Genomic DNA, 12,050 nt, shown 5'->3' on the forward strand with positions numbered 1-12,050 from the left:
TTGTTGTTGTTGTTATTGTTGTTGTTGTCATCGTTTTCCCCTCTTCCTTATCGTTCTTTGTCTCCCTTTTCTTTCTCTCTTCTTTCTCTTTCTTCTTCGTCTTCTTCTCTTCTCTCTCTTTTTACCTTTTCTTGAGCTAAGGGTCTATCAGAAATAGCCTCTCTACCTCGCCATGTAGGGGTAAGGTCTGTATACACACTACCCTCCCCAGACTTCACTTATATGATTATACTGGGTATGTTGTTGTTGTTAGTATTTTACAAATTTAAACAATGCTTAAATAAGTTAAAAACTGCTTAAAACAAGCCAAAAGCAAGTAAGCTGGGTAACCCCAACTATTGCTTTTTCGATTAAAAGCTATTTCTGTTAAAAAGCCACTTTTAAGCCAATCCAAACATGCTCGTAGAAGACTTAAGATTTAATTTACGAAGTTGCATTAAAGAGATAGAACTTCTTAATATTCAAATTTTCTGAAGTTGCATTTGAAAGATAGAAGAACTTAAGATATGATTTTCTGAAGTTGCATTAAATAGATAGAACTACTTAAGATTCGAATTTTCTAAAGTTGCATTTGAAAGATAAAAGAACTTAAGATTTGATTTTTGCAGTTGCATTGTAGAGAAAAAGCTACTACAGATCGCGGTGGATAAATTCTGTAATTTTTTATGTAATGTGGGTATAACTTCAATAGCGGCCCAATATCAATAAACGTTGTGGCTTAAGGAAAGATATATAGAGATAGAGAGTCTGTGACGCTACATTTTTACTAACTAGCCCCCCTCCCCCCACACTCTGCTAGGTAATGGAAACATCGCCACTCTCTACAAAGAACCAATCTCCTTCAATCTCACTAGAACCCCAGATTCCTCGATAATAAGCTCTGAAATTCAGTCGGATGAATATTTACCCTGAAAACACCTATTCAAAAAAGTACTAAAGAATAAAAAGTTATTCACTTCCGACTAGTAGTTTTGAGCATCTGCATTTTCATTTGGTGGATTGAGTTCATGAGTAGCTTTATATGATGTATTATGACTTACGTGTATGGTCGGTTTTGATTTTTGAGTAGTTCAGTATTGATTTGGAGGAACAAATTTCAATTTGAAGCTTTAAGTTGGAAGAGTTGACCAAGTTTGACTTTTGTGTATTTGACCTTGGATCAGGGTTTTGATGGTACCGTTAGGTTCGGATAGTGATTTTGGATTTGGGCATATGCCCGAATTCGTTTGGGATGTTTCTATAAAGTTTCAACGCTAATTGGCGAAAGTTGCCAATTTAAAGGTTTGGAAAGTTCATAGGTTTTATCGGAAGTTAACTTCGATTTTGTTGGGTTCATATTATTGTTCGAGGAGTTGGAATAGGTTCGTTATGTCATTTGAAACTTTGTGCAAAATTTAAGGTGATTTCGAGTTGTTTAGACTTGTTCGGAGTAAGTTTGGAATTTGAAAATTCGAAATAGTTCCTTAAGCTTGAATTGAGGTGCGATTCATCATGATATTGTTTTGTGGATTTGAGGCCTCGAATAGGTTCGTGTTATGTTTTGGGACTTGCTGGCATGTTCGAACTGGGTCCCGAAGGGATCGGGTAAGTTTCGAGGTGGATTCAGAACATTTAAAAGTGTTTTGACAGGTCTATTTCTAGTGTTGCACAAATGCGCGCGGGGGGGGGGGGGGTTGCAAAAGTGCTTGTCTGATCGTACTTGCAAAGAATATTGAATGTTTGGTTTGTCCGCATATGCAGAGTTCTAGGCACATCTGCACGTCCGCGGGAGCGGTTCCTAAGCTCAGAAGCTTGTGAGCACGTGATTTTTGCTTCACGAGACAATCGCTCCAAAAGAAATAAAAATAACAACAATTGATCCCGTTGTACAATTTTGGGATTTTTACATGGCACTTCGTTAATTGTTTATGACTTTGGCCCATTTTTACTTTATTAAAACAAAATACAAAAAATGTACGTGTCATGCATAATCTGAACCGTAACATGGTTGTTAAATAGAAAAGCATAAACAGACATCTTTGTCCGTGATTTTGTTTTGTTTGATTTTTACCTGTTTTGAATTATTTTGATGTGTGTGCAAATAATTGTATTAAGTGTTTATTTTAATTTGATTTTTACTTAGTTTTGTATTTTTATAATAAAAAAAAAGAAAAAAAGAGGCCTTTCATTTTTCCGGATTTGGGCCAATTTGTTAAAATTGGCCCAAACAAACAATGCCCAAACTAGGCCTGCCCGGTCCAGTCCGAGTTGATACCCAGGGTGTCCAAACGACGCCGTTTTAATCCAGCCTGATCTGGGCCGTTGATCTCAGATTGATCAACGGCCAAGATCACATTTCCCATACCCACGAACAAAACCCGACCCGTTCCACCCGGACCAACCCAAACCCCCTTTAGTTGAAATGACACCGTTTCCCCTAAGCCCTTAGATCCAAGCCATTGATTTCAGTTGATCCAACGGCTGAGATCAACCCACCCATTCCATATATAAGCCCTTTAACCTTACCCTGCCCCCCATCTGATACCCCAGCTCCCGTCTTCACCATCTTCCCCATCAAACCCTAGAGCCGCCCCTGTATCCTTCATCATGAAAGCCGGCGGCATGGACGCCGGTGACCCTACCCTTAACACCATAGAACCCCCGTGCCGTCCTGAACCCAAATCTACCAACCACACACCTCGAATCCTATCCCACCTTCTCGAATCTTCATTTGAAGATTCGAGTCGGAACCTAATCTACACCGATCTGCCTTAAATTCATACCAGACACTCCCCAGACCCCCCTCGTGACCAAACCATACTTGGTTTGGTCCGAATCTGACCAGGGAAGCATGAATCCCGGATCTAGTTTTCGAACCTTAGGGTTCCTCGTCACTGGTCCGTTGTTTTGTTCAAACCAAAGGATTAAGGTCTAATGGACCTTAATCGAAGTGTTTCTCACCTGAGAAACACTTCGATTAAAGCCCGTTCAGCCTTAAGAAAGGTCTGTCCAAATCCGAGTTCAAGACTTTTGATTTTTCGAGTTTTAAGGTGAGTTTGTTTTCTTTCCTTTACTTGTTTTAGTCCGTGTGATTTGTTTTAAAAGCTGTTCATGATTGTTGAAGTCTGTTTTGTTTTGAGTTTCTATTAACTGTGTCCTGTCCACTTTGCCTGAACCTTTGTTGTTTGATTGAGTGTCTTTTTCTACTTGTCCTGATAGTGTGTATGTATGTATTTGTTGTGCAATTAGTTGAATTCCAAATTTGTACTGATTAACTGATTCCTCGAAGCACAATTCTGCTCAGTCAATATAATGCGAACCTTGTGTGATACTGTTAAATGTCGGATTTTTGGCTACGATTGTATGTGTTATAACTAATATAGTCGAGTCGACATGTGTCGTCAATTAGTTTCAACTGTCTGAACAAAAATAAATCGATTTGCTTCTGTTGAACATTGCCTGAATCAATTAAGAACCAAGTTCAGTTACTTATAGTTGTTAATATGATTTCAGAAACCTAAGGCTTGGTCTGTAATTGAAATCTGAGTTGATGGCATGTGCACTTGTGCACAGCATGTGCATTGTGCACAGCCTGTTTCCTGCATAAAAGGGCTTTTGATTTAAAAATGGTTTGACAGCATATGCTTGTCAGATATATTCTACTGCCCATACTTTGCTTTAGTTTAAGAAGTATTAAACCTTTTAAAGGGTAAATCTACCAGGGAATGTTGATGGGGGTTAATACTTAAATAGCTAAAGTAGAACTGAAAAGAAGATGGCACATGGGAAGGGTTTTCTTTTAACTTATCAGGCTGTAAAAGGGGTAATGGAAGGCTTATAAAAGGGGGGGGACATACAGAGATAAGGCAGAGACTGGAGGACTGTGAGGAATTTCTGCACACACACACATAGAAACAGACATTGACAAGAACAGAGTGATTTGAGGAGAGAACATTTTGAGAATTAAAGTGAGGAAAACAGAAAACTGGAAAAGAATTCTCTTTGATGACACAGACAGGCAGGATCAGAAATTACATCTTTTGATTGCTGTCTTGATTTCACTAGTCTTGACCTGTTTGTGCAACATTGATTTCTTCCAAATCCCAGCTGAGTATGCTTGATTGTTGTTGTTTTACTCGAAGACTTGGTCTAGTTGAGTATTCCCAGTTGAGGTCTTGATCCCACTTCAATTATTTCGTGTGTTTGTTGCTGCTGCTATTCTGTCCCTGTTGCTGCTGCTATTCTATGTCCTGCTGCTACTGTTAATTCTGTTTCCTGCTGCTGCTGATTTCCCCATCTTCTTCCTCTTCTCCTTTGCATTTTCAGTGTTTCCAGGTACACATTTCAAATCCCACTTTGGTGTTAACTGTAACAGTTCAAAAGCATGAAATGAAAGGAGTTCTTGAAGAAAATTTAGATGTCTGTTTTGTAATGCTTGTGGTATATTGACTTCTGTTGTATAAATTGATTAGTGTGATTCAGTAATGAAAGATTAGTTAGATAATACTTAATCAAGTTTTAGCCTCTTGCATCTTAGTTTATAGTTGTTTGCCAGTACAAGATGTAATGGTACAATATATAGAAGGCATGGAGAATTGGTATAGATTTTTTGACTGGATTCCCGTTTAACTAATGACATGCATAGAATAGAATATTTCCACCTTACACAAATGTTCCTTGTTTATTTTTAGTTTTCCTTTATCATAACCCGCCTAGGCAGCATATAGAAGCGCGTTCGAATCCCCGCAAGTAATGAGACATAGTAGTTAATTCCCTTAAATTCAGCCTCAATAAGTCTAGTTAAATTCAATTCAAGAAACGTTTGGACGCAAGTATAACATTGGGTCAATCTCGAATGTAATTTCTTTGTCCAATTAAAGTATGTTTCACAAGTTATGACATCCCTCCACTTTGTAAATAATTAATCAGAAATTGATAAGAATCCGGATTAGGCAAAAGCATATAGTTAAATTAGCATGTCCCTTTTCTTTTAGTTTTAGGGACAAATGCATTAGAAATGTAGCCACTTTAGGATATCCTTTCTAAAATAGAGACGAGCCTCGCCAAATAAAAATGCAAATTGCGGGGCCCTCAATAAATAATCATAATATTTAGAATTCAGGCTAGGCCGTTTAGTGAATCTCATGGCTTTCCACCATATAATAACGCGTTAGACTCTTTAGGCACGGTTTAAGTAAATTATATTCTTAAATTCGGGTGCGCATTGATGTGACCCAAATCCAAATCTCAACGGAGTCAGAATGTGTCGACGACCACGGGTGCATTGATTGTGACGTAGTTCGAGATGCATTTTCATGACGTTGCAATTCTATAAAAATAAATGATAATAATAAAAGCGGTTTAAACTTAATAAAAGCACGTAAGTCATAACATATATTTAAATTAGATATCTAGCCATTATAACAATTTAAGCGACCGTGCTAGAACCACGGGATTCGAGGGTGCCTAACACCTTCCCTCGGGTCAACAGAATTCCTTACTTAGAATTTCTGGTTCGCAGACTTCATTTGGAAAAGTCGAAAATTTCCTCGATTTGGGATTCAAGATAAACCGGTGACTTGGGACACCAAAAGCCAAACCTTTCCCAAGTGGCGACTCTGAATTAAATAAATAATCCCATTTCGAATATTGTCACTTAAATTGGAAAAAACTCCACCCGCGCATTTAACCCTTCGGGGCAGGGCGCGCAAAAAGGAGGTGTGACAAAGCTCACTTGTTGTCATAGAAGCGACAGGGGGCTAAGGTGAGGCATCTCACAGATGTGGGGTCATGGCCGCATGTGCGGTTTTGCAAAAGTAGATATTTTAGTCGCAGATGCGATATCCCTGGGTAGATTCTATATATTTGAGGGTTGAGTTATTTTTATCAGAATTTGAGATTGAGACCTCGGATTTGGGCAATTCTTGAGGCGATTTTCATGATTTGGATCGAGGTAAGTATTTTTGACTCGGTTTTGATTATCACTGATAAGTAGGAATTTTGACTACTTATTTGCACTCTTTATCTTTCGTTTTAGTTCAAGGTATTCCCAAAAACTGCTAAAATGCGCTTACTTGCAGGAGTGTTGGAATGAGTCAAAGAGATGAAAATCAACTAAAAAAGGAGTAATTTTGGACAAGGACTAAAACAAAGCAAAAAGAGTAAAATGCGGACCGCACAATATTAAGTGAGACTACAGACCAAGAAGAAACCTCTAACAGATTTCCTTTGCAAAGCGCAGACCGCACAATTATTGTGCGGCCGCAGAAGATGAGGTTACGAGAGATGGGATTATGGGTCCATGAAGAATGCGGAGCGCACCATTATTGTGCGGCCGCACTCAGAAATGTGCGGTCCGCAGAAGTCTCTCATGTCAAGATCAAGTTCAAGAGTGCGGCGCACTAAAAAATGTGCGGTCCGTGGAATCTGAAGAAGTGCAGCCGCAACCCAGAATTGTGCGGCCGCAGAAGTCCATCATGTCAAACCAGCTTCAAAGTGCAGACCACACATAGAATTGTGCGGCTGCAGAACCTCCGCAGGAGCAATTTTGTCTGATAATTTCAGCTGGGTATAACTAGTTCTTTTTGTCAAATTTAGGTTAAGTTTGAACCTCTGAAAGTTTGTAGCTATTTTTTGCTTTACTGGTTTTAGTAACTTTATCTTACTTAGTGATTAAACATTAGATTATTGTCTTTTAATCTTGCAATATGAGTTTATTAGCATTTTTTTTTAATTTCTTTATTTTTATCTATGAGTAGCTAAATTTCTAGCTAGGGTTTTGACCCTACCCTAGTGTGGGTACCTAATGAGTGTTTGATTTAGGGCTTGTTTATGGTTGGGTGTGTAATATTTAGCCTAGTTCTTGCTTTAATTGTATAATTAATGGTTCCAAACATTTATTCAAGCCTATTTGACTTAGGCTCTACTTGAGAAAGAGAGATTGAGTCTAGGAAAACTTGGCTAACAAGAAACTGGGGCGAACTCAAGAAAGTGATAGTCCCAACTAAAGGGTTGAATCTAGAGATAGTAAAAGCCGACTTGAGCATCTATCAAATGTTTTGTAAATTACCCATTTGGACTTGAGAAAGCCAAATTGGGTAAAACCACTCTATTACCGAGAGATATTGAGTGGGTAGTTATGTGTTGATTGCTATATTACGCCCCGACCAACGAAACTCGCTCCAAATCCCACAACCCGTTAGGCAACCACCTAGGTGGAAGTCATAGATCTAGACCTTTTACATATTTGAAAAACAACCACAAAAATATTATTCTCTAGTTTCACATTTTATATTTGCAAACCATAGCATAATTTAGAAGTAGAATCAAAACAAAGTTTGTGGAAGTGCAACTTAGACAACTTATGCGCTTAGTCAAAATATATACCACTAATCACATCTACGCTCCCTATGGAATCGATCCCAACTCCTAGTTGGGTAATTATAATTGCATCTACCGATTCACAATCCCAATTTGAGGTGTGAAATTGGACGACATCAATTTTTGGCGTCGTTGCCGAGGAGTAAAAATGAATTTAGCTATATATTTGGTTTTGTGTGTGATTTGTCTTCCTTTCCTTCCAAGTTACTAATCTTGTTGTGAAATAATTGTAGGTGATACAATGGCTATCAACAACAATGATCCTCTTGGAAACATGTCATTGGGGGATGACGGGGATGATGACCAAGTTGATGAGGTTCCTCTTGAACCTCAATCAAATAGACGAGGCCGACCACCTCAAGACACGTTCCCGTTCCACCCCCACCTCCTCCAAGAGCGTTGGCACACCAGGTGTTTCCAAATTAAGGGTACGCAAGTGCCCTAGTCCCGCCCCGCATTAGGGCAGAAAATTTTCAAATCACAAATGTTATGCTTGCGTTGTTGGAACAACGGGTATTCTTCACCGGGGCTCCGAATCAAAATGCATATAAGCACTTGAAAGGGTTTGTTGAAACTTGATGGGGGAGTAAACAAACAAACATCTCCGAGGATGCTTTAAGATTGAGGCTATTCCCTTTCTCTCTACGGGGGAAGGCTTTGGATTGGTTAGAGAGGTTGCCAAATCATTCTATCCATACATGGGATGAATTGGCCGAGAAATGCATTTCCAAGTTCTTTTCTCCCGGGCATATGGCAACGCTTAGGGATGAGATTCTAGCTTTCAAACAAGAACACAATGAGCCTTTGCATTAGATATGGGAAAGATACCGTAATATGGTGAAGGATTGCCCGAACAATTACATGACGGAGGCTATGATTCAACAAACTTTCTATAGAGGGATCAATACTACCAATCAATGTATGGTCAACCAACTTGCCGGTGGAAATTTCATGACAACACCGTATGCGGAAGATTGTGAGATTCTTGATAAAATGGCGGGTACTTCATCGGCATGGCAAAGTAGAGAAAACGTTCCTCAAGGCGATCCAAATGTGATTCACTTGCATTAAGAATTACATGATCATGGTCAAACACTTGCCAAGTTGACCACCACAATGAATCAACTAGCCAAAGCTCAACTCCAACAAGTGCAAGGTCCCAAGAATGTAAATGCAATGAAGGGATTAGTATGATGGTAAACAAGAGAAGGCAAAAGGGTCCTTAAGTGCAAAATCGGGTTGAAAATTATGTGCAAGATGATAGTGGATTTGCTCAAGATGGACAACACAATGAGCAAGAGGAGGAAGTACAATATGTGAACAACTTACAAGGACAAAGAAACAACAATCAAGTCCTAAATCAACAACAATGGCGACCATAAGGAAATCAAGGAAATTGGAATTCAAGCAATCAAGGTAGTTGGAACAATCAAAACATCCAAGGGAATTGGAACAATCAAAACAATCAATGAAATTGGAATGGTCAAAATAACCAAGGCAATTGGACTGGCAATAATCAAGGCTATTGGGGAGGTAACAACCAAGGAGGGTGGAACAACAACAACAACCGGGGGTCGGGCTTTCAAAGTCCCCCGATGTTTCAACAACCGAGCAACCCGCCTCCTTATCCTTCTCAAGGTCCAAGCTCTTCCAACAATGAGATGGGACGAATTGGGAACATGTTTAAACAAATGATGGAGAAGAATGCCGACTCTGACGCTCAATTAGCCTTTCACACTTCAATTTGCAATTTGGAAATTCAATTAGGCCAAATCTCGCAATGTTTGAACACTCATCCTAAGGGGGCACTACAAGTGATACGGTGGTGAACCTGAAGGGTGGAAACAACACGGGACATGCCATGGCCGTGACTACAAAGAGTGGAAAATGTGGGGATGCAACCACCTCAAGTCAAAAGAAAATTGTGGATGATGAACAATTGGTACAAGAAGATGAGATGCCAAGCAATAAAGTGCAAGCAAATGATGAGGTGAGAATTGATATTGAAGACAATGTGGAGGAGATTTAAGAAGAAGTGAACCCGTCTAGGGAGCATATTGTTGACATACCGGAACCGGTAGTGCCAAAGTCTATATCACCAATGCCAAGGCCTCCTCCTCCATATCTCAAAGGCTTGACAAGCAAAATGGTGAGAACCAATTTAAAAAGTTCATTGACATGATGAAGAGTTTTTCTATTAATGTGCCGTTGGTTGAGGCTTTGGAACAAATGCCGGGTTATGCAAAGTCATAAAGGACTTGGTGAAAAAGAAGAGGTCGATGAATTGTGAGACTATAAAGATGACACATCAAGTGAGTGAAATTGTGCACTCAATGGCTCCTAAATTGAAAGATCCGAGCGCTTTCACAATCCCATGTACAATTGGAAGTGCCGACTTTGCCAAAGCTTTGTGTGATCTTGGGGGGAGTATCAACTTGATGCGCTATTCGGTGTTCAAAACTTTGGAAGTTGGGAAACCAAGACCCACATCCATGAGGATACAAATGGCAGATCATACAATGAAGAGACCTTTGAGTATTATTGATGAATGTGTTGGTTCGTGTTGACAAGTTCATCCTCCCGATAGACTTTGTGATTCTTGATTTTGAAGTGGACTGTGAGGTGACTATTATCTTGGGTAGACCTTTCCTTACTACGGGGAAGGCTCTTGTTGATGTGGAAGCCGGTGAGCTCACCTTCGGGGTGGATGATGAAAAGGTGGTCTTCCATGTGTGCAAATCTATGAGGCAACCGAATAGCAATGAAGTTTGTTCGTTCATGGATTTGGTGACCGATGCGATTATTGATGATGCTAGTGCCACAATGAATGTTAAGGATACTTTGGAAGCCATTTTTCTCAACCTTGATAATGATAAAGAGAAATAAGGCTATGTGGAATGTGTTAATACATTGCAAGGAATGGGGTCATACACTTATGAACCCTGAAAGTTATCCTTGGATTTTCAAAACCGGAAGACTCCTCTAACAAAGCCCTCAATGGAGGAGCCTCCCACTTTGGAGTTAAAGCCATTGCCTCCGTATCTTAGGTATGAATTCCTTGGCCATTGTTCTACTTTACCAGTTATTCTTTCCTCTTGTTTGACTAACTTGCAGGTAGACTCCATATTGGCGGTGCTACAAAAGAGGAAGAAAGCTATAGGATGGACATTGGTGGATATTCGGGGCATAAGCCCTGCCTTTTGCATGCACAAGATTATTTTAGAGGAGGGTGCCAAACCCTCGATTGAACATCAAAGGAGGCTAAATGAAGCAATGCAAGGGGTGGTCAAAAAGGAGATCATAAAGTGGTTGGATGCCGGGGTTGTTTACCCCATTTTCAATAGTTCTTGGACTTCTCCAGTGTAATGTGTCCCAAAGAAAGGGGGCATGACTGTGGTTACCAACGAAAAGAATGGGTTGATTCCTACAAGAACGGTGACTGGATGGAGAGTGTGTATGGACTACCGCAAGCTCCACAAAGTCACAATAAAAGATCATTTTCCACTTTCCTTCCTTGATCAAATGCTTGATAGGTTGACCGGCCGTGCTTTCTATTGTTTCCTTGATGGATATTCCGGCTAAAATCAAATTTTTATTGCTCCAGAGGACCAAGAGAAGACTACTTTCACATGTCCCTATGGTACTTTTGCATTCTCACGGATACCGTTTGGGTTATGCAATGCACCGACGACTTTTCAACGGTGTATGATGACTATCTTCACCGACATGGTGGAGGATTTTTCTTGAGGTCTTCATGGATGACTTTTTCGTGGTCGGGAATTCTTTTGATGATTGCTTTAAAAATTTGGATAAGGTCCTAACAAGATGTGAAGAAACAAATTTAGTATTGAATTGGGAGAAATGTCACTTTATGGTCGATGAGGGCATTGTCCTTGGCAATAAAATTTCAAAGAATGATATTGAGGTCGACAAGGCCAAAATAGCAGTGATTTCTAAACTTCTGCCCTTACATCCGTGAAGGGAGTGAGGAGTTTCTTGGGTCATGCGGGGTTTTATTGTCATTTCATCAAGGATTTTTCCAAAATGGTGAACCCCTTTGTGTAAACTTTTGGAGAAGGATGCCAAATTCCATTTCAATGAGGATTGCAGAAGGCATTTGAATTGCTTAAGTTCAAATTGACAACTACTCCTATTATCACCTCACCGGATTTGAGCTTGCCTTTTGAGCTCATGTGTGATGGAAGTGATATGGCGATTGGAGAAGTTTTGAGACAAAAAATCAACAAAATCTTTTATCAAGTCTACTATGCTAGTAAAACCATGAATGACGCCCAAGTCAATTACACGGTGACTGAAAAAGAACTCCTTGCTATTGTCTTTGCTATGGAGAAGTTCCGCCTATAATTGACGGGTACAAAGGTGATTGTCCACACTAATCATGCGGTGCTTCGGTACTTAATGAGCAAGAAGGATTCAAAGGTGAGGTTAATCTGGTGGGTGCTTTTATGCAAGAGTTCGATCGAGAGATCCAAAACCGCAAAGGTAGTGAAAATCAAGTGGCGGACCACTTGTCTCAATTTTAGGAGGAGGGGAGGCCACATGACGGCCTTGAGATCAATGATTCCTTTCCCAACGAGCAGCTTCTAGCAATTTCAATGACCGAGATGCCATGGTTCCCTGATTTAGCAAATTATCTTGTGAGTGACATTGTACCAAATGAGTTCTCTTCA

At 39.9% G+C, this 12,050-nt stretch overlaps 1 protein-coding gene across 1 annotated transcript; it reads left to right on the forward strand.

Annotated features, from left to right (window-relative positions):
• The first annotated feature begins 9,659 nt into the window (after positions 1-9,659).
• LOC138873500 (uncharacterized) lies at positions 9,660-10,245 on the forward strand. Its single transcript, XM_070151970.1, has 2 exons — positions 9,660-9,915; positions 9,971-10,245. The coding sequence occupies exons 1-2, from the start codon at positions 9,660-9,662 to the stop codon at positions 10,243-10,245; spliced, it is 531 nt and encodes a 176-aa protein (XP_070008071.1).
• Positions 10,246-12,050: the final 1,805 nt, after the last annotated feature.

Source organism: Nicotiana sylvestris, chromosome 7, assembly GCF_000393655.2.
Source record: "Nicotiana sylvestris chromosome 7, ASM39365v2, whole genome shotgun sequence".
NCBI classification, from domain to species: domain Eukaryota; kingdom Viridiplantae; phylum Streptophyta; class Magnoliopsida; order Solanales; family Solanaceae; genus Nicotiana; species Nicotiana sylvestris.

Bases quoted from the DNA above. Each gene is read 5' to 3' on its own strand.
- LOC138873500 (XM_070151970.1), top strand. From the start codon at position 9,660: ATGACACATCAAGTGAGTGAAATTGTGCACTCAATGGCTCCTAAATTG. The intron at 9,916-9,970 runs GTTCGTGTTGAC...TTGATTTTGAAG, and splicing joins TATTATTGATGAATGTGTTG to TGGACTGTGAGGTGACTATT.